Source organism: Rutidosis leptorrhynchoides, chromosome 2, assembly GCF_046630445.1.
Source record: "Rutidosis leptorrhynchoides isolate AG116_Rl617_1_P2 chromosome 2, CSIRO_AGI_Rlap_v1, whole genome shotgun sequence".
Taxonomy (NCBI): Eukaryota; Viridiplantae; Streptophyta; class Magnoliopsida; order Asterales; family Asteraceae; genus Rutidosis; species Rutidosis leptorrhynchoides.
The window spans coordinates 1,864,580-1,884,475 of NC_092334.1; the positions used below are offsets into that span (position 1 = coordinate 1,864,580).

A 19,896-nucleotide genomic window follows, 5' to 3' on the forward strand; every position below is an offset into this window, starting at 1 on the left:
TACCCTAATTCATATGTGCATTCGACATTACTTCATATAGTCAAGGTGGCGCGTCAATAAAATTTATCAATGTAAGATTAAGATCGAATACGAGTTAGATATGATAGAAGAGTTCGAGTATAAATGCACAAGTAGTCAAGTAATTCCTACTTCGAGTCTATATGCCGGTTGTAGTCTAGATTCACTAATGTACCCTGTGACTCGGGGTTGACACCAATGAACTCTAAATCCCTACAACCAATGCTCTGATACCATCTGTAGCGACCCGACCAAATCATGTTTGACGGTGCCGTCTACGTAGGTCCCATTGCATGGTCATAAGTCTTTAAGACAAAGTTTGACCGAAAAAATATGTCGCAATCATTTCATAAGTGTGGATGTTTCAAAGTTTACAAAAGTAGTTTCCATAACTAGTACATAACGATGTTTAAAGTACAAATGAAACACGTGCGACACAATTTAAAGTAGTCAAAAGACGCTCCACATGTGCAAGTATACTCGACATCCAAAGCAAGTATCAAAAAGAAAGTGCGGAAGCATGTATCACCTAATGTTCAAGGACCTGAGAAAAACATAGAAATCTGTCAACGAAAACGTTGGTGAAATCATAGGTTTAAGTAAGTAAGTATGTAAAAGTAAGTCGAACCACAAGATTTGTATCATTGATAAATAGTAATACATTCTAAAAGTTAATATTCACGAGCACCCAATTATCAAGGCTTAACGTTTCCTTCCATAGTACCCCATCACAATAGTGTTAGAACATACACTGTTTCCCGAAAATATATTTCATCTGTGGACGGTAGCGAACCGTCCGAGATGAGGGTTTTCAAACCCATATGGCCATACAACATAAGTTCATGCCTACACTTACACCCTGCAAGTGTAACTAATGATAATCGAATTGAGGCTTTCGTTCTAAACTCGTATGTAGAATGTTTGTTTTCATGTACTTGTGTTCACTTAGTTAAAAAGAAACGTTTATGTTTTCTCATCCCAAATATAAGTTCAAAAGAGTAAAAGTGGGACTATGATCTCACCTTGAGTGCACGTATGTAAGAGTACTTCAACAAGTAAACGTGTGCAAGAACGAATGCTAGTCTTGACCTAAACAAATAGGTCGTATCAATAACGGTAAACACAAAAGGTCAAAGATGTTCAATTAGTCCTATGGCTCATTACATATCGATTATGTAGCATGTGAATCAATTTGTCAAGTTTCATGCAAGATACAAGTATAGGAACAAGTTAGAATGATTGCATAATCATTTGGTTAAGTTTGACTAAAAGTCAAACTTGGTCAAAGTCAAAGTCAACGAAAAAGTCAACGTGTTCGGGTCGGGTCTCGGACAATTTTTCTAAGCTTAGAAATCATATATAAGCATGTTGGCCAAGTTTCATGTCAATCGAAGGTGCGTAGCATAGTTAGAATTCAAATGAAAGTTGCAAAGTGAACAACCATCTGCCCACGCTTTAAGCCGCGCCGCGGCTGGAAGACCCGCGCCGCGGGCTAACACTAGTTTTGAAGGTCGAGCATTTTGATGGTTTCAGACATCTGAGTTAGTGTTAAGCCGCGCCGCGGCTAGAGGAGCCGCGCCGCGGGCTAAAGCATGACAGGACACCTGTGCTGATTTTAAGTGTAGGCTCGATCAAAACTTCAAACAAACGTAACTTATGAACCGTAAACATTCAAAACACGTATCTTATATCATTGGAAAGGTAAATTAAAGAGGAATACAACTAAACACATTTAATAAATCAAACTCATCATTAACAACAATGAAAAACCTCAATAAATGATCATTAAACGTTCAAAATCAAAGTTTCAAGTTCATAAAACGCTTTTCTTGACTAAGGAAACCAATTTACACATATTATATGCCGTTTCAAAGGTAATTAAACATACCATACAATTAAACACTTACTAACAACATTTCATGGCATTCAAAGCATCAAAGGTTCATTTCAAGTTCATCAAACCCTAACCCAAATCCACCCAAAATCAATAATCAAGTTTATGGAGTTTTCTAAAGCAACCTACACATCAAATTGAAGCTAGTGATACTAGTAACATATTTAATACTTGCACTTTTGTTATCTAACAACATTTAAGCACCCAAATCACCAAGTCAAACACACCAAACTTCAAGTTCATGCTAGTTACTATAAATAACAAGATCGAACATATAAATCATATATTCATGTTAGACTTGAGCCATAGACACTAATCAACAACTTTATAAGTTAAAAATATCAAGAACACAAAATCTAGTGATTTTATAAAGTTACCCAAACTTGATGAAATCGGTATGGATTCAAAGAGGAAGATGCAAGGATTCCGAATATGTAGTTTGTTTGGATTGAAGCTTGACCGATTAGAAATAGATGCTGATTCCTTGTTTGAAGATTTGAGAGAAAAATGTGAAAGTAGTAAAGAAAATGAAAATGAAATGAAAAAGGATGGGGAGGTGGGGTTGACTAGTCAAAAGCTAGTCACTTCTTTGCCCATTTGACAAACTTAGTCCCTCAACTTTTAGATCGGGTGCGTGAATTACCTAAACGAAAATATTTTTAAAACGCGTATTAACGGGAGATGTTATAAACATATAATGGAATTTAAATAGTTAAACGGAAAAGTAAACGGAAAAAGGGGGGATGTTACACTAAACACATGTTCTATATCTATATGATATGCTAACTTAATGATTTAAAACCTGGAAACACGAAGAACACTGTAAAACCGGACATACGCCGTCGTAGTAACACCGCGGACTGTTTTGGGTTAGTTAATTAAAAACTATGATAAACTTTGATTTAAAAGTTGTTCTTCTGGGAAAATGATTTTTCTTATGAACATGAAACTATATCCAAAAATCATGGTTAAACTCAAAGTGGAAGTATGTTTTCTAAAATGGTCATCTAGACGTCGTTCTTTCGACTGAAATGACTACCTTTACAAAAACGACTTGTAACTTATATTTTAGACTATAAACCTATACTTTTTCTGTTTAGATTCATAAAATAGAGTTCAATATGAAACCATAGCAATTTGATTCACTCAAAACGGATTTAAAATGAAGAAGTTATGGGTAAAACAAGATTGGATAATTTTTCTTGTTGTAGCAACGTGAAAATTGGTAACAAATCTATATTAATCATATCCTAGCTAACTCATATTGTATTATACATGTATTCTAATATATTATGTAATCTTGGAATACCATAGACACGTATGCAAATGTTTTGACATATCATATCGACCCTTGTGTATATATTATTTGGAACAACCATAGACACTCTATATGCAGTAATGTGGGAGTTAGCTATACAGGGTTGAGGTTGATTCCAAAAATATATATACTTTGAGTTATGATCTAGCCTGAGACGTGTATACACTGGGTCGTGGATTGATTCAAGATAATATATATAAATTTTTTTCTGTACATCTAACGTTGGACAACTAGTTGTAGGTTACTAACGAGGGCAGCTGACTTAATAAACTTAAAACATCAAAATGTATTAAAAGTGTTGTAAATATATTTTGAATATACTTTGATATATATGTACATATTTGTTATAGGTTCGTGAATCGACCAGTGGCCAAGTCTTACTTCCTGACGAAGTAAAAATCTGTGAAAGTGAGTTATAGTCCCACTTTTAAAATCTAATATTTTTAGGATGAGAATACATGCAGGTTTTATAAATGATTTATAAAATAGACACAAGTACTTGAAACTACATTCTATGGTTGAATTATCGAAATCGAATATGCCCCTTTTTATTAAGTCTGGTAATCTAAGAATTAGGGAACAGAGACCCTAATTGACGTGAATCCTAAAGATAGATCTATTGGGCCTAACAAACCCCATCCAAAGTACCGGATGCTTTAGTACTTCGAAATTTATATCATGTCCGATGGAGGATCCCAGAATGATGGGGATATTCTTATATATGCATCTTGTTAATGTCGGTTACCAGGTGTTCACCATATGAATGATTTTTATCTCTATGTATGGGATGTATATTGAAATATGAAATCTTGTGGTCTATTGTTACGATTTGATATATATAGGTTAAACCTATAACTCACCAACATTTTTGTTGACGTTTAAAGCATGTTTATTCTCAGGTGAATATTAAGAGCTTCCGCTGTTGCATGCTAAAATAAGGACAAGATTTGGAGTCCATGTTTGTATGATATTATGTAAAAACTGCATTCAAGAAACATATGTCGATGTAATATATTTCTATTGTAAACCATTATGTAATGATCGTGTGTAAACAGTATATTTTAGATTATCATTATTTGATAATCTACGTAATGCTTTTGAAACCTTTATTGATAAAATAAAGGTTATGGTTGTTTTAAAAATGAATGCAGTCTTTGAAAAACGTCTCATATAGAGGTCAAAACCTCGCAACGAAATCAATTAATATGGAACGTTTATAATCAATATGAACGGGACATTTCAGTATGCATACCTGTCAACTTTCAATGTAATGAAAGTTTGTCTTTCAAAAACGAATGCAATGTTTGTAAAATGTATCATATAGAGGTCAGAATCTCGCAATGTAACCATATGTTATTGTATTCATCCTTATGGATTAGGACGGGTCACTTCATGTGGTATCAGAGCGGTGGTCTTAGTGAACCAGGTCTTGCATTAGTGTGTCTAACTGATAGTTGTTAAGATGCATTAGTGAGTCTGGACTTCGACCGTGTCTGCATGTCAAAAAGTTTTGCTTATCATTTCTTGTCGAAAATTACTTGCTTATCATTCTTAGTCTAGACACATCGTACTGCATTGATTGCATGAATAGTGTATAGACAAAATTCATATCTTAGCGTATCTGCTAATTCATATCTTAGCGTATCTATTACTGTAAACTTCGCCTGACATATTCCGTAAATTCCTCCGTAATCTACGAAATATTTTGCTCTATATATATATATATATTCTGTGTAATTAAAATATCATTCGATAGCTGAAAATCATTTCACATCGAAAAATCCTTTATTCAATAGTACGAAATGTAATTCGTCATTAGTTCAAGTCCCTCGGATTCCGAAATGGAATCCCACTCAAGCTCCGAAAGCAGTGTGACTGGAATGGATCAACCAATCAGCCATCATCTATTTTGGATGAATTGGGGATGAGTTCGTAGTCTCCTTAATCATTGGAGACAAGAAGAAGAGATCCTTTCCATCCACCACATTGCCCTCTTGGTGAAGAACCTGAGGCACTTACCGGCGAACCTGTTCGAGACACAATTTTCTCTCTCATTTCCAGGGTATCTCGTCATGATTATATACTATCTCAAATCCTAGATCTTATTCATCCACTCGTCCGAACCGACAATCATCCCGGTGTAATAGAAGAAGTCAACGAGCTTCGCGCTCGGATAGTGGCTTTAGAGAATATGGTGCAAAGGTTACAAGCACCAGAAGCACCACCGGCATCAACAGTACCACCATCAACAACACCAACAGTACCATTACCACCACCAACAACAACCACATTGCAAACCTCAACTTCACAATCCGTCCCACGAGCATCAACGTCACACGCACCATAGATACCAAGGAGTACCAACAACAACCAATGATGAAATATTGATTCATAACTTCATCGGAGAAATATTCTACAGTGAATATGTAATCTCTAAAGTTTTAGAGATTATTTATTCAAGTCATAGCCGTAAACCAAGATGAATGGATGGATAGAAGTGATACAGGGAAGAATAGAAACCCTGACAAGGATAGTGCACGAATTACAAGCTAGACTTGTTTACCAGCAGCATAAACAGTACCGCTAGCATCACCGTCAGTATTACTAACACCAGCAACATCTGTAACACTATAAGCTCCATCAATTACATAACCACTAACGATATTAACAACACAATCACCAGTAGGTATATCGAAATAACGAGTTATGAAGTATTAACTCAATTCCACTAAAAGATTTATATGTATATCTTATATATATAAATTTTTAAACCATAATAAGCAAGATGGTATTGTGGTCGGGCGGGTTGATATAGTATCATGTCAATTAGATTAGTTAAAACTTAAAAGTCAGTAATAAATATCCAGAGAAACAAAAAGTATGTTTAAGTGATTAGAAAGAAGATATATGGGGGTTGGCTTACAATCCAACCGTGATGAAAGCTATGCCACTGGCGTGAATCCTTGCTCCAGTCTCTTGTTTATACATAACCAGATGACTACCATACCAAGCAATCAATGCCCATATTGCAAAAGAAAGTCCGTTAGTCCCCACGGCAAGACCTTTCGCGAAACCTTGCTTCAAACCTATTTTTATTGTTCGATCCAAGATTTCTGAGTAGTTATTTATAATTGTCTTCTCCGCAGTGAAGGCGTAGACTGTCTTAATGGAAGCAAGAGCTTGTTCCACCATACTGTTTGCCTTACTATATTCATGAAACGACTTGTTGGACAAGTGTACAAGGTATTTTCCATATATAAGCCCAGGAATAATCAGAAGGATTAAAGTCAGTAAAGCTACTAACGACAATCTCCATGAGAAGTATATGCAGAATGCTAGTCCTGATACAAACATTGATGCGTACATCAAGAATTTTGGCACCTGACCAAACAAAACAAACATGCATCAAAATAGGATAGTTGTTCTTTGTCACCAAGTATTTGTTGTTGGTTCTAATATAGAGTATTTGTTTTGAACACATCAATTCAATTATTATAATTATGATATATATTTAAATAAACTGGCAATGAGCAAGCAGAAACAAACCCCAATAGGACGTGGAAGCGTTTTGCAAGCAACCTAATATAAAACCTAAACTCTAAGTCCACTCTCACTCACAAACCATGACATAGTTACAGACACCTTAGTATCATATTAGCACTTGCTCCCTAGATATTGAAGAAAGACCGAACTCATATCATCCATTACATATTTCTTCAAAACGACTGGACATACTATATTATTTAATTCAAACAATAACATTCTAATTAATTTTTTTTTCTTTTCATGACAACATATATTATACTAAAAAACTATGAGAACACATTTACTAAGATTTGTTGACCAAATTAAAATATACACAAATGGTTAATAATCAAATGAAGAATATGCCACAACATATTCTCACAAAGTAAACTTGGTACCACAAAAGAAAAAGGTAATTTGACCATGGACCAAATTAAGAAGACCTCTCAAGCTTGTAGATAATTTCCTGACCATTGACCAAACAAATTAAATACATAAACATACACATGGAGAGCAATTATTAACATATTGATTGAATGCGGTTGTACGTAAATATTAATTACCTTTTCGCTAAGGACTTGTTGTAAGAGGGCTGTGTCGTTGGAAATGCTATTGATGATTTCTGAAGTAGTTGCCTCTTGTGAATCAAAAAAACCAACTTCTTGTCTCAAAATAGCCTCCAAATACTTGTATCGTATCTTTAATACTTGTCGCTCACTAATTTTACTCCAACAATACCCTTCTGTAATAAATTCAGTCAATTCCAATTCCAATAAAAAACAAAAAAAAATAATCATACATAAACATATACATATATTCAATGATTGGGACAGAAGTACGTGTACCCATAAACGCCAACACCATCACCCCCAATCCGATGTACACCACAGATAAGCAGCACTGATTAATCATAATTGAATAACACAAATTAAGAAAACCGAATTAGACAATAAAATCCAACTCTTGTTAATTACAACAACAAAAAAGCGTACTGTTGTACTATTGCTTTACAGTAATATTTTTGTTTAGTGTGACAAATGTATGTCATACATTTGCAAAACATGCATACACATGACCTGGATTGAAAAAAAGAAAAAAAAAATAGAAAAAGAAAAACAATCATGATGATTACCTACCTACGTACCTTATTAATCTCATTCATGAAGTTATGATCAGCTGAGTTGGTTTGATTATGAGGTTTGGTGCCATAATAACCCAATCTATTGAATAATCGACTAACATAAACCAAGAGAACATTCATAGACATTCCATCCCCAATGGCTCCAATTGTGCCCAATACTATCAGCACTTTATCAAACCAAGTAGCATATAGGAATATAACCCCCCCCCCCCCTCCCAATATCATCCACTTCTTCTGATTCTTCTTCTCTTCATCTTTCTCCAGCTGATCACTATTCTCTGCCAAATTCATCCGGATGTTTTTTTACAGCTACGTATATCTTCAATTCTTAATTACAAGTTAGAGTGTACACCAGCTGGCTGGTAAGACACAACACCACCCTTTGTTTGGTAGATCCAATTATGTTTTTAACATATCCGTTTTATTTTCATATTCTGTAAAGAGGAAACTACTGCATTTTTATTGCCGGAATCCATTGTTCATGGGATCCATTTTTATGGCTGATTATCAACAAGAAAAAAGATGAAGAAAAATAATGAATGGGCAGGGAATTGACTCTTCCTGGTTGAACGAAAGTGAAGTGAAGGTAGCAATGAAATTTTATGTATCTATTTATATTTACAGTATTAGAATTTTTTTTTTTTTTTTTTTTTTTTTGTGTTTTTTTTTGTTATAGTTACTCCCTCCATCCAAATCTATTGTCCGTTATTCCATTTTGGAATGTCCCAAATTAATTGTGCCGATTCTTTTTCAATCAATCAAAAGAAGTTAATCCGGAGAGATAAGATATATTATTGGTGAAGAATAAAGTTAGTGGAATTTCCTAAAACTGCGTGTTTTTTATCTAGGAACAATAGATTTGGGACGAAGGGAGTATTACGGAGCAGAAAATATTTTTCATTTTAACACAAAATTATGCCATTGACCTTAATAATTTAAATCTACGTGAATGACCTTAATAATTTAAATTGTTGTCCGATTAGTAACTGACTCTAACAAACATTAATTAAATTCCGTTAAGTCACATCACATGTCAAACACGCGAGAATATTTTAACCATTTCAGAACTCTTTATCACCTTCATCTTCAACTCTGTTATCTTCATCTTATATCCATATCAAAAATCATAAACCCTACATCTTAATCTTCAATAACACTTACAACTTGTAAACACTAAATCAAATCATATTTGCTCGAGGCCGAACTTTAAATGATCTTTACGAATTAAATACACTCGTCACATGTGATCCTTTTTTTGACAGGTTAGATTCGTGAAAATGGACAATGGATGTTAGCGGAGTTTACACTACCAAATCGATGGCCAACCTGATAGATTGTATCAAGCTCGAGACTCATTCTTCTTACCCAAAAACTACTCGTAATAAAGGCTTACCTCAAAAGGTTGATATATCCGTTTGGAGGGCATTATTAAGACGTTTACCTACGAGATCGGAATTAGACAAACACGAGATCGACCTGGATACAATCTTATGCCCTCTATGCAATACTAATGTAGAATCGGTGGAGCATATATTGATAAATTGTCAAGAGGCCGCAAAGATATGGGAATTACTCGCAAAATGGTGGAACGCTAATATAGCATAATTCCAATCTACTGAAGAAGCGTTCACTATATATCAAAAGCTTTGCGAACACTACATTGGGTAAAATCATTTGGCAAGCCATAAACTGGACGTGAGGATATATGATTTGGAAACATAGAAACGAAAAAGTTTTTTAAAACAAACCGTGGAGTGCTAGCATGATAATTTTCGAAATTCAAACTCATAGTTATAATTGGATATCAAAGAAATTAAAGAAAGCTTTCCTCGAATGGCACCAATGGCTTATACCCGGGTGTTACATTTCAACTACCTACAACAGAACTGGAATTGGCTAACTCGACACCGAACCACATTCTGCCCGAGGGACGAAAAAATGAAACATCCCGACATATTAGCATAGTAAAATTACTTGTATAGTATCGGGCTAAATGTAAAGGGAATTTCCCTATCAAATGTTTGGGCTTGGCCCATATCTTGTAAATTTATTTTAAATTAAATAAAACTTATCTTGCTTAAAAAAAAAAAAATCATATTTCTAAATCCTAATCCAAATTAATATTAATATTTACAAAATAATAACCGCCACAAGGGTCTCGTCCACCGCCACTCTCACCACTGTAGTGGTGATCGACGCCCCAACTATTTACCCTTATTTAGAAACACATTTTTTCGTCAATTTATATATCAAATATATTGACGGTAGCACTTAAAAATAAACAGGCCAACTTCGTGAAGATTCATAAAGCCCGATAGATAATAATGTGTGAATTGATTCGAGGATTATAATTTCCACAATTTTTGTCATTTCAAACGATCCACAAATTTATGAGATGAATCGCATAGGGGTTGGAAGAACGAAGGGATTGTTAAATCAATAAACGTAACCTTAATCATTCCTTCAATTCGAGCTATCTAGGGACGAAGATGGTGTCGGAGCAAAACAATGAATAAATTATCTAGCTACCGATGAATTTAACCCTAAAAAATGAAACACGTGCCTCTTAATCAAGGTTTAAAAAACCAAAATGCCCAACATGCATAGTAAACCCATAGTATGCTGGTATTTCTTTTCTATTGATAATATAGTTGAGCATAACAATATGCGTACATATTATATTACTTATATATAATTAAAAGGTAGACCGACCATTATACTCGATCCGTACTTAAGGTTTTTGAATATTAGCTAGTTGGAAGAATGCCCCTTTGTTGTTCTTGAGTTGATTATAAGTTCCTTGCTCCACGACTTTTCCTTGTGATAGAAATGCAATCGAGTCAAGGTTACGAATGGTGTTCAATCTATGTGCCACTACAACTGTTGTCCTTCCCACCATTATCCGATCCAACGCCTCTTGAACAACTTGTTCTGACTGGACATCTAGCGCGCTTGTAGCCTCGTCCAATAGTAATATTATCGGGTCGCGAATGATGGCTCTAGCAATCGCAATTCGTTGTTTTTGCCCTCCCGCTAGTTGTACGCCTCGTTCACCACATTCCGTGTCGTATCCATCTTTAAGTGACCTAAACAAAACGTTTTTTTTTTTTATATATATATATTTTTGAACGATTAATTAAACAAAATATATTTAGCATAGCAAGTATCTGATAGCATATACTTACGAGATGAATGTATGAGCATTTGCAGCTTTAGCAGCCTCTATGAGGTCGTTTTCATTAGCGTCTGGCTTTCCAAAAATGATATTGTCCCGAATGGTGCCGGAATAAAGTACAGGTTCTTGGCTAACGAGCGCCATATGTTTTCTGTACCATTCTATGTTGAGCATTCGTATGTCTACTCGATCAACCTTTATTGAACCTCTATCGGCATCATAGAATCTTTGTATGAGTGCGATGACGGTGGACTTGCCACACCCACTTTTACCAACTAATCCAATGCTGGTTCCAGCCTTGACTTGCAAACAAAAGTCTCGTAAGATGGGTGTGTCTGGCCTTCCTGGATACGCGAAATCTACTTTCTTTAACTCTATCCCACCACTTACTTTTTCCATCTGCACTATGCTTCCACCTTCACTTCCGTCCTGCTGTAAAATGACACAACAACCACAAGTGTTGGATAAAACGGCGTGCACACAAGTTGTTCGATGAAATGTCAACCACACAAGGCGTGCCAAAACAAGTCCCAATAAGGTGTATACGTTAATTAAAAGCATACAAAAGAGAGAAAAATTGAATTTTCTAGTTGACTTACATTGGTGTTACTCGAGATTAGTGATTGGCGATCAAGAATGGAGAACACTGAAGCGACTGCCGTAGATCCTTTGGCTATATCAGAGGTCATACTTCCGGCATCAGCTATAACCTTTCCGGTACTTATCAATATAAAGAAAGTCTTGAAAACGTCACCGGCTGATATCTCCCCGGCATTCACTAGTTTCCCACCGTACCAAAAATCCAATGCCCAACAAATGAAAGTTAGCCCCTGAGCCGAACCAATTCCTATTCCAGCTAACCATGTCTTTTTACTTGCTTCCCGTCTGGGGACATCTTGAGCCTTATCGAAAATCTGAAGAACAATCTCTAAACTATTAAACGACGTCACTATTCTATGATTATAAACTGCTTCAACCGCAATCTGAGTGCTTTCATTCTGATACTTTATGAAGTTAGCTGACATTGTAGACAACACTACTTTTCTTGCATAAAAACAAAGAATCGTGAGGGGTTGAACTGCTATCATCACAAGTGCGAGTTTCCAAGCCACGACTAGACCCATAACCATAGCGATCAACACACCTGAGCCTGTTTGGATTAACAAAGACATTCTGTCAGCTACAAGTGACTTAACCATCGAGGCCTCGTTACTTAGCCTAGAACATAATGCACCGCTAGCATTATGTTCGTCATCAAACCAAGCCGTTTCAAAACTTAATATTTTCTCGAGCATCTTTAATCGTATCCTCTTTGTTAACTGTTCGCCCATGTATGCAAAGTTGTAATGCTGTACAAGATTCACAAGAACCGAAATGATTGAAAGCAAGCAGAAGATTATCGAATAAGTTCTTATTCGTGAATTCATCTCTTGGTGATTTGTTACAAAAAAAGCTGAAATCATTCCACCAACAGTCAACGCATAAACCGGCTGTACAGCTCCAAAAGCGGCAGCAGCAAGGCTGCCGATCAACCCTTGTTTCCATTCAGGCGAGTTTAACGAAAGGAGTCGAGAAAATGAAGGTGGAGGGTGATGGTTCAATGATGAAATAAAAATAGATTGTGGGTCATTGAAGGGAGTTGGTGAATCGAACATTGATGGGCTTGATTTGGCATTGCTTATTCTCGAACCACTGCTTTTTCTTACAGGCGTGTTAGTTTCGTGCTCTTTAAACGAACTGAATTGCCGTTGAAGCTTTGCTAGTCGAGCATAGTGACCGGTGTCACTATTTATGAGAAGATCACTGTGTGAACCTTGTTCGATAATGGTACCATCACTCATGACTGCAATCACATCTGCATTTCGTATTGTGGCAAGCTTGTGTGCAACCACCTGTTGATGTCATCAAATAAGATTCAGGCCCTCGTAAAAAATAATTAGTCACAAAGTAGTAACCGTTAAGTAACTCACCATTGTGGTTCTTCCCATGGATGCTTGATCGAGTGCGGTTTGAACAAGTTTTTCTGATTCAGAGTCGAGTGCACTTGTAGCTTCATCAAGAAGAAGAATAACAGGGTTCTTGATTATTGCTCTAGCGATGGCAATTCGTTGTTTTTGTCCTCCTGATAGAAGCGCTCCTCTTTCGCCAACCTACATAATCAACAACAAACTATCTATCAGCTTTGTCAATTTTTATCTAAGTATCACTAATACAATACCACAGCTATATTTTTTGAATAATAAAACTACAGTATTTGGTGGTTTAAGAATGAATACACTGTGGGTGACTTTTCAACCCATTTGACACTTTTTATCTTTTAACTAATCTTTTGATTTTTTTACCCAAACACAATTCAAATCAAACACTATAAAAAGTGTGTGAAGTTAAGCTTACCTTTGTTTCGTATCCGTCTGGAAGTTGCGTGATAAAATTATGAGCATTGGCAGCAGTGGAAGCTGCGATTACTTCCTCCATGGTTGCATCAACCTTTCCAAACATAATATTTTCTTTGATCGATGTTCCAAAGAGTGCGTGCTCTTGACTAACGAGTCCCATTTGCGACCTCAACCATTTCAATTGTAGTTTTTTGATATCCAACCCATCAACCCGAATAGTCCCACTATTTGCGTCATAAAACCTTTGAAGTAACGCGATCGCTGTGGACTTGCCACTTCCGCTTGCCCCCACAAGAGCAATGGTACATCCTGCTTCAATCTTGAGGTTAAAATCTTTAAGAATAATGCAGTTTGCCCTAGAAGGGTATGTGAATTCAACGTTCTCAAATTCAATGTTTCCGTGGATGGTGTCGGGTATCAGTCCTTTGGTATCGTGTCCATCAATTTCTGGGATTCGGTCAATCCTATGGAATATTCTTGACGCGGCAATTGATGCTTCTGTGAAGTGATTCAGTTCTGGTAATGCCATCCCAAGAGATCTGCAAGAAACCAGCAATACAATTATATTTGTAAAACTGAAAACTAGACATGTCAAATGGATATTGGTGATAATTTCAAACGGGTCTATTTGTACCCGTTGAATTGGGCCTGGTCAGGTATGGTTCAGAGTGATGTATATATTATTTACGGTTAGGATATACTTTGGATGACCTTTAACCTGATTGGACATAGTTGGATGTGTTTGAGACATTCATATGTTAGCTAACATAAAATTAATATGACCCATTTTAGTTACAACATGACTTAAGTTTTCCACATCGTAATCAAATGAGTCAAAATTACTGTACCACGTTAACTAACAACCATATATACTTGATAGATTTGAAACACATCCCTCCCCCCATAAGAATTAAAAGGGGAAAATAATAATAATAATAATAATAATAATAGTGTTTAGAGAAAAGAATTGGGTTACAATCCACCCAAGATGAAAGCCAGGCCTCCTGCGTAGACCCGTCCTCCACTTTCTCCATTATGCATCACCAAATGGCTCCCATACCAAGCGATTAATGCCCATATCGCAAAAGAAAGTCCAGTGCTCCCAACAGCTAGACCTTTTGCTATACCTTGCTTCACACCCATTTCTGTTGTTCGATCCAAGATAGTCGAGTACTTATTCACAACTGTCTTCTCAGCAGTAAACGAGTAGACGGTTTTAATGGAAGCAAGAGCTTGTTCCACTATACTATTTGCCTTACTATATTCATGGAACGATTTCTTGGACAAGTAAAGAAGGTATTTTCCATAAATAAGTCCCGGAATGATCAACAAAATTAATGTCGGGAAAGCTACCAAAGACAATCTCCATGAGAAGTACGTACAAAATCCCAGTCCTGAGAAGAACACCGATGTGTGCATCAAGAACTTCGGCACCTACAAAATATATATATATAAAAAAAAAATACCGCTTCAGAACAACAGGTACTTGACGAGGAAGTTGATTAAGAAAGTAAGAAGATAAAAAGTGACTATTTTTGGGTTATCTAAAAAAAAAATAAATAAATAAATAAATAAAAAAATACTCCGCAAGCAAGCTGTTATTACCTTTTCACTCAGAACTTCTTGCAGGATAGAGGTGTCTTTGGAAATGCTATTGATAATTTCTGAAGTTGTGGCTTCTTGTGAATCAAAAAAACCAACTTCTTGTCTTAAAATAGCCTCCAAATACTTGTATCGTATCTTTAATACCTGTTTTTCACCAATTTTACTCCAGCAATACCCTTCTGCAATTAACACAATCAATTCCCATCCTAGTTATAATAATAATTATAATTATTAATATTAATAACAACAATCAAAACAAAACATTAATTAATTAAATCAAATATTTGATTAACTGAGATATATATAGCTAGTACTAGTAGCGTACGTACCCATAAATGCCATCATCATCACCCCTAATCCAATGTACACAAATGCCAAGCTGCACTGATCAAATTAACATAACACAAACAAAACACAATCACTACCACAAAACTACTGTAATATATATATATTGTATGCAAATGAAATATCCATTGCTTCACTAACAGTTTCTATCAATACGTACAGAAACAACCCTGATTCTAGCAATACATAACTAATTTCTACAAGAAAAGTAACTTCACCAATAAACCTGCCGACATCACCGGTTCCTTTAATTTGTTTTGAATAACACCTTTTTTTTTAAGAAATTATTAAATTACAAATAAATAAATATAACTAAATAAATAGAAATGCATGCTGATTACCTTATCGATCTCATTCATGAAGTTATCTGGGTTGGTTTGAACACCTTTTCCGTAACCCAAACTGTTAAATAGACGACTAACATAAACTAACAAAACATTTGTAGACATTCCATCTCCGATGGCTCCAATTGTCCCCAATACTATAAGCACTTTATCAAACCAATCAGCATATCGAAATATAATCAGTATTGACGATGACTTGTTCTTCTCTACCCAAGACTTGGTAGGAGAAGTCATATTTTAGTTTAATAAGCGTCCCTCCTACAACTACAAGACTTTATGTATATGAGACCACCCTTGAGTTGGTTTATATATCTGTGCATGATATATAAATAGAGTTAACTGTGGTTGGTATATATGTGCGTGTGGAAGAATGTGTAGAGAACTAACTGAATATGTACGCCTGCAGTATATATATAGAATATTATTATAATTATAATATAATAAGCATGAAAAAAATGTTTGTTTTTCCCATGCACCTTTTCCTATTACTTTATTTTCTGTTGCTACTTTTTCTTGTATCTTTAATTTCCCCAAAAATATATATATAATAATATAGAGTAATTGTTGTATTAGTTTGAAACGATTAAGCAAGGGTTAATTAGTTTAGATAAGTGAGGCATCATGAAGCGATAAGGTTTTTTAAGTTCCGGTTACCGGGATGACGAGTATTTTTACTGTAATGTATAGAGTCAACCCGGATTAATACATGACCTGTTTTCAAACGACTTGTTCATCTCGATACATTGTTTTTCTTGATGTTTTGGATCAAGTTACTTCACAAAAAATGATAATCCAAGCATTAGTAATCTGTTCCAAGTCTCAATTTGAAGTAATTCGTGATTTTAGATTTTGTGTTCATTGAATATTACCACAATTTTAGAAAATTTAAACACGCAATCCTTTATGCGAGCAAAAATTAAATTGCAATTCTTTTCGGACTTGTGGAAATTGGGGTTTACCTTGATTGTCAAATTGAGTAACTTAGGTTACCTTTTCAGACCATTTTCCCATAAAGAAATGAACTATAAAATTGATAGAAGAAACACAATGAGAAATCAAATAGAAATAATGAAATAAAATTAAAAAAATTTAGTAACGTCGGGAATAAAAAATATATTAATACTAATGGAGAATCATTCCAAAAAATTTGGAAAATATTAAAAAGAAAAATTATTGAATTAATAGTTATCCAGGACGTGGTTCAAAAATACCGTAATAAAAGGAAGATAGGAGTTTTGTGCTAGGTATTTTACCAAATAAGATCGTCCAGTCCTATAGAACCTATCACTAAAATATTTCTAGAGAGGGATAAGGCTAAGCGGAGCAATAAGGGTTTTTTGTAAGTGTAACAACCCAACCCAATATATAATCGAACACGTGTAATAATTTTTTTTTTATATTTAACAATGGAGTGCGCCACGCGCACACCTCAGGGTGCGCGGCGCGCGCAGGCCCACATTCAGTTCTGTCCGATTTCGTCAATTTTAAATTAAAGATCTCCCACTTCCCGACATATTTAGACGAAACGCTTTTCACAATATGTTATAATGGTTAAAACTCACACGATTCAATAATAAAATGAGTTTTACAAAACGGGGCCCACATCGGCAGTTTTACGAGTTTCATACAAAAGTTCGAGTTTCGACCGCACTAGTTTAAATTCCAAACGACACTAAGAGCATGGTGTTTGGGGTTAAACTACCCATATCTCGGTCAAACTCCAAAAGCTATCACATCCCAAAAGCGTCCCCTAAACAACAAGCGGGATCTCTAATCCAAACGAAGGCCCTTACCCTCGTCAACGCCGGAGCCTATAAAAAGATAAACAACGAGAGGGTAAGCAAAGCTTAGTGAATGCAATAATTATACCCATATATATAACATACCTATTTGCAATCACTTACACATATACCGCATACACGCTAGCAATACAATTAGCATACCGTCTCAAGTACAAAGCTAATAATCTCCAACAAACCGCAACTAGCGTAATCAATAACATATAATCGACATAATATAATATGCTACAAAACAAAATACACAACCATGGTTAACCATTCTCGCGTCATGGTGCTACAGGCTCTTTGGTTCACACCATACGCATTTGTCATGATGCTACCGGCTCTTTGGTTCACATCACAACTCGAGTCATACTCACGCTAGAGTGCTACCGGCTCTTTGGTTCACACTCTAACAACGCTAAGGTGCTACCGGCTCTTTGGTTCACACCCTAACAAATCGTATTATAGCGCTACCGGCTCTTTGGTTCACACTATAACACATGTACTATGACGCTACCGGCTCTTTGGTTCACATCATAGCACGCTCGCACATACTATGGCACTACCGGCTCTTTGGTTCATACCATAGCATACAAATAAATACATTACATACATATGCATATAATCATTCCACTCACCTTAACGATTTGGTGACGATTTATACCTCCACAAGCTTCAAAGCAAGGTACCTAATATAATAAGTACTCGATCAACAAACAAACTTGTTGGACTAAATACCAACACTTCACTCATGTGCATTTAATGACTTAAATGCATTAAAGGGTCAAGACCATCATTAATCACTTAAAAGCTAGTGATTAAGGTCCAACAACACTAACCATTACACAATTAGGGTATTTCATACCCATATTTCCCAATTAGGTCAATCATTAGCCCTTTGACTAATTTAAAGTCAACACACCCATTTCGGGTCATCCACTAACCCATCTAACACCCATTTACTAATTAACTAGGTGTGCTAGTGATTATCTAACCAATTAGGACTCATAAACATCAATTAACACTTTGAAACCCTAGGTTAGTTACCATTGAGTCTTCATGACTCCATCTTACCCAAGAACACCCAAAATCACCAAATATGGGTTTTATGTTCTTCATTTACCCAAACCCTAACCCATACATAAATCAAAGTAAGGAAATCCAAGTTAGAACATACCACTACAACCAAAACGTAGCTAGAGAGGAGATGGACAACTTTAGAACTCGAGCTAAGACCCAAAACTAGCTCCTCCTTCCTTGGCTTGAGCTTTCTCACACAAGAATCACACTCTCTCTCTAAAATTGAAGTGGAAAAGGATAAGGTTGTTGGAAATGGAGTGAATGACTCCCCAAGATCTGACCTACTGGCCTCAAACTCGTCCACAAGTGAAATTACCAAAAAGCCCATCAAAATATCTGATTAAAATAAGCAGAACCCGGCTACAGTAATAGTGTGCTGCGCGCACCCTTAGGTGTGCGCTGAGCGTACCTTGCCCAGTTCAACTTCTGACCTCCGTTTAAATACGCAAGGTCACCCACACTTCATGTACTCTATATACGCTTATGTACAATAAATAATCGGGTCTTACAACTCTCCCCCACTTAGATTGGATCACGTCCTCGTGATCCGCACCAATTACTAGAAGTTAAGCACTTCTACCTTGAACATTTCCGTCTCCAATGCGGAATTACACATGAAGTAATCACCCATCCAGGTTCTCACTTCGTACACTAACGCATCCTATTACAACGAGAAAGGGTAATCATCCCTCGAGACAAAACAACCGCAACCGCTCGCTCCTACACCTAGTATTTAACTCGTACCATATATTCACAATAAATCCAAAAGTGGAATAATCCCCTGACGACCTCCGTCATCACGCCTTCCCACCATAGAATACTCGGGAATCATCCCGACACCTTCCTAAAACCTCCAGCAAAGATCATCGGAAAACTCGCCACTTTGACTCGTGTCACTAAATACCTTCACAATTCATTCCAAAGTTCAACTTGGGACTTTTTCGAAGACCACCAAAGTCTTTCTTTCCTATATAAGCGACACCCGTTCGCTCATCATATCTACTAGTTAGGGACTTTTTCCGCATCCTCCGGTACTTAACTCCCCCATTTAGGGTTTTAACCCCCTACTTTCACAGTCAACATGATAACGCCCCGCGGAATTCCGACATTCCACAACGCCCATTACATTTTCCGGCGTTGGTCATACCCAATAGTCCTTCCAAGGACTCACTATAAGATATTCGAACCTCGATCTTTCAAATCAGTTAAGTGTTAACGCCCGCTAAACACCACAATATACCACAGTTGTAACTTCGGGTTTCTTACCGGTACCC

At 36.1% G+C, this 19,896-nt stretch overlaps 2 protein-coding genes and 1 pseudogene across 2 annotated transcripts; 1 reads left to right on the forward strand and 2 right to left on the reverse strand.

Annotated features, from left to right (window-relative positions):
- Nucleotides 1-8,187, reverse strand: part of LOC139894262 (putative ABC transporter B family member 8) — a 99,978-nt pseudogene extending 91,791 nt beyond the window's left edge.
- Nucleotides 8,188-9,180: 993 nt separating this feature from the next.
- Nucleotides 9,181-9,501, forward strand: LOC139894263 (uncharacterized). Its single transcript, XM_071877461.1, has one exon. The coding sequence runs from the start codon at nt 9,181-9,183 to the stop codon at nt 9,499-9,501; it is 321 nt and encodes a 106-aa protein (XP_071733562.1).
- A 993-nt stretch (nt 9,502-10,494) lies between these two features.
- LOC139894264 (putative ABC transporter B family member 8) lies at nt 10,495-15,995 on the reverse strand. Its single transcript, XM_071877462.1, has 9 exons — nt 15,759-15,995; nt 15,402-15,456; nt 15,073-15,251; nt 14,444-14,901; nt 13,466-14,006; nt 13,042-13,221; nt 11,671-12,963; nt 11,082-11,500; nt 10,495-10,982 (listed from the first exon to the last, which is right to left on the reverse strand). Exons 1-9 carry the CDS (start codon nt 15,993-15,995, stop codon nt 10,628-10,630), a joined length of 3,717 nt encoding a protein of 1,238 aa, XP_071733563.1. The 3' UTR covers nt 10,495-10,627.
- Nucleotides 15,996-19,896: the final 3,901 nt, after the last annotated feature.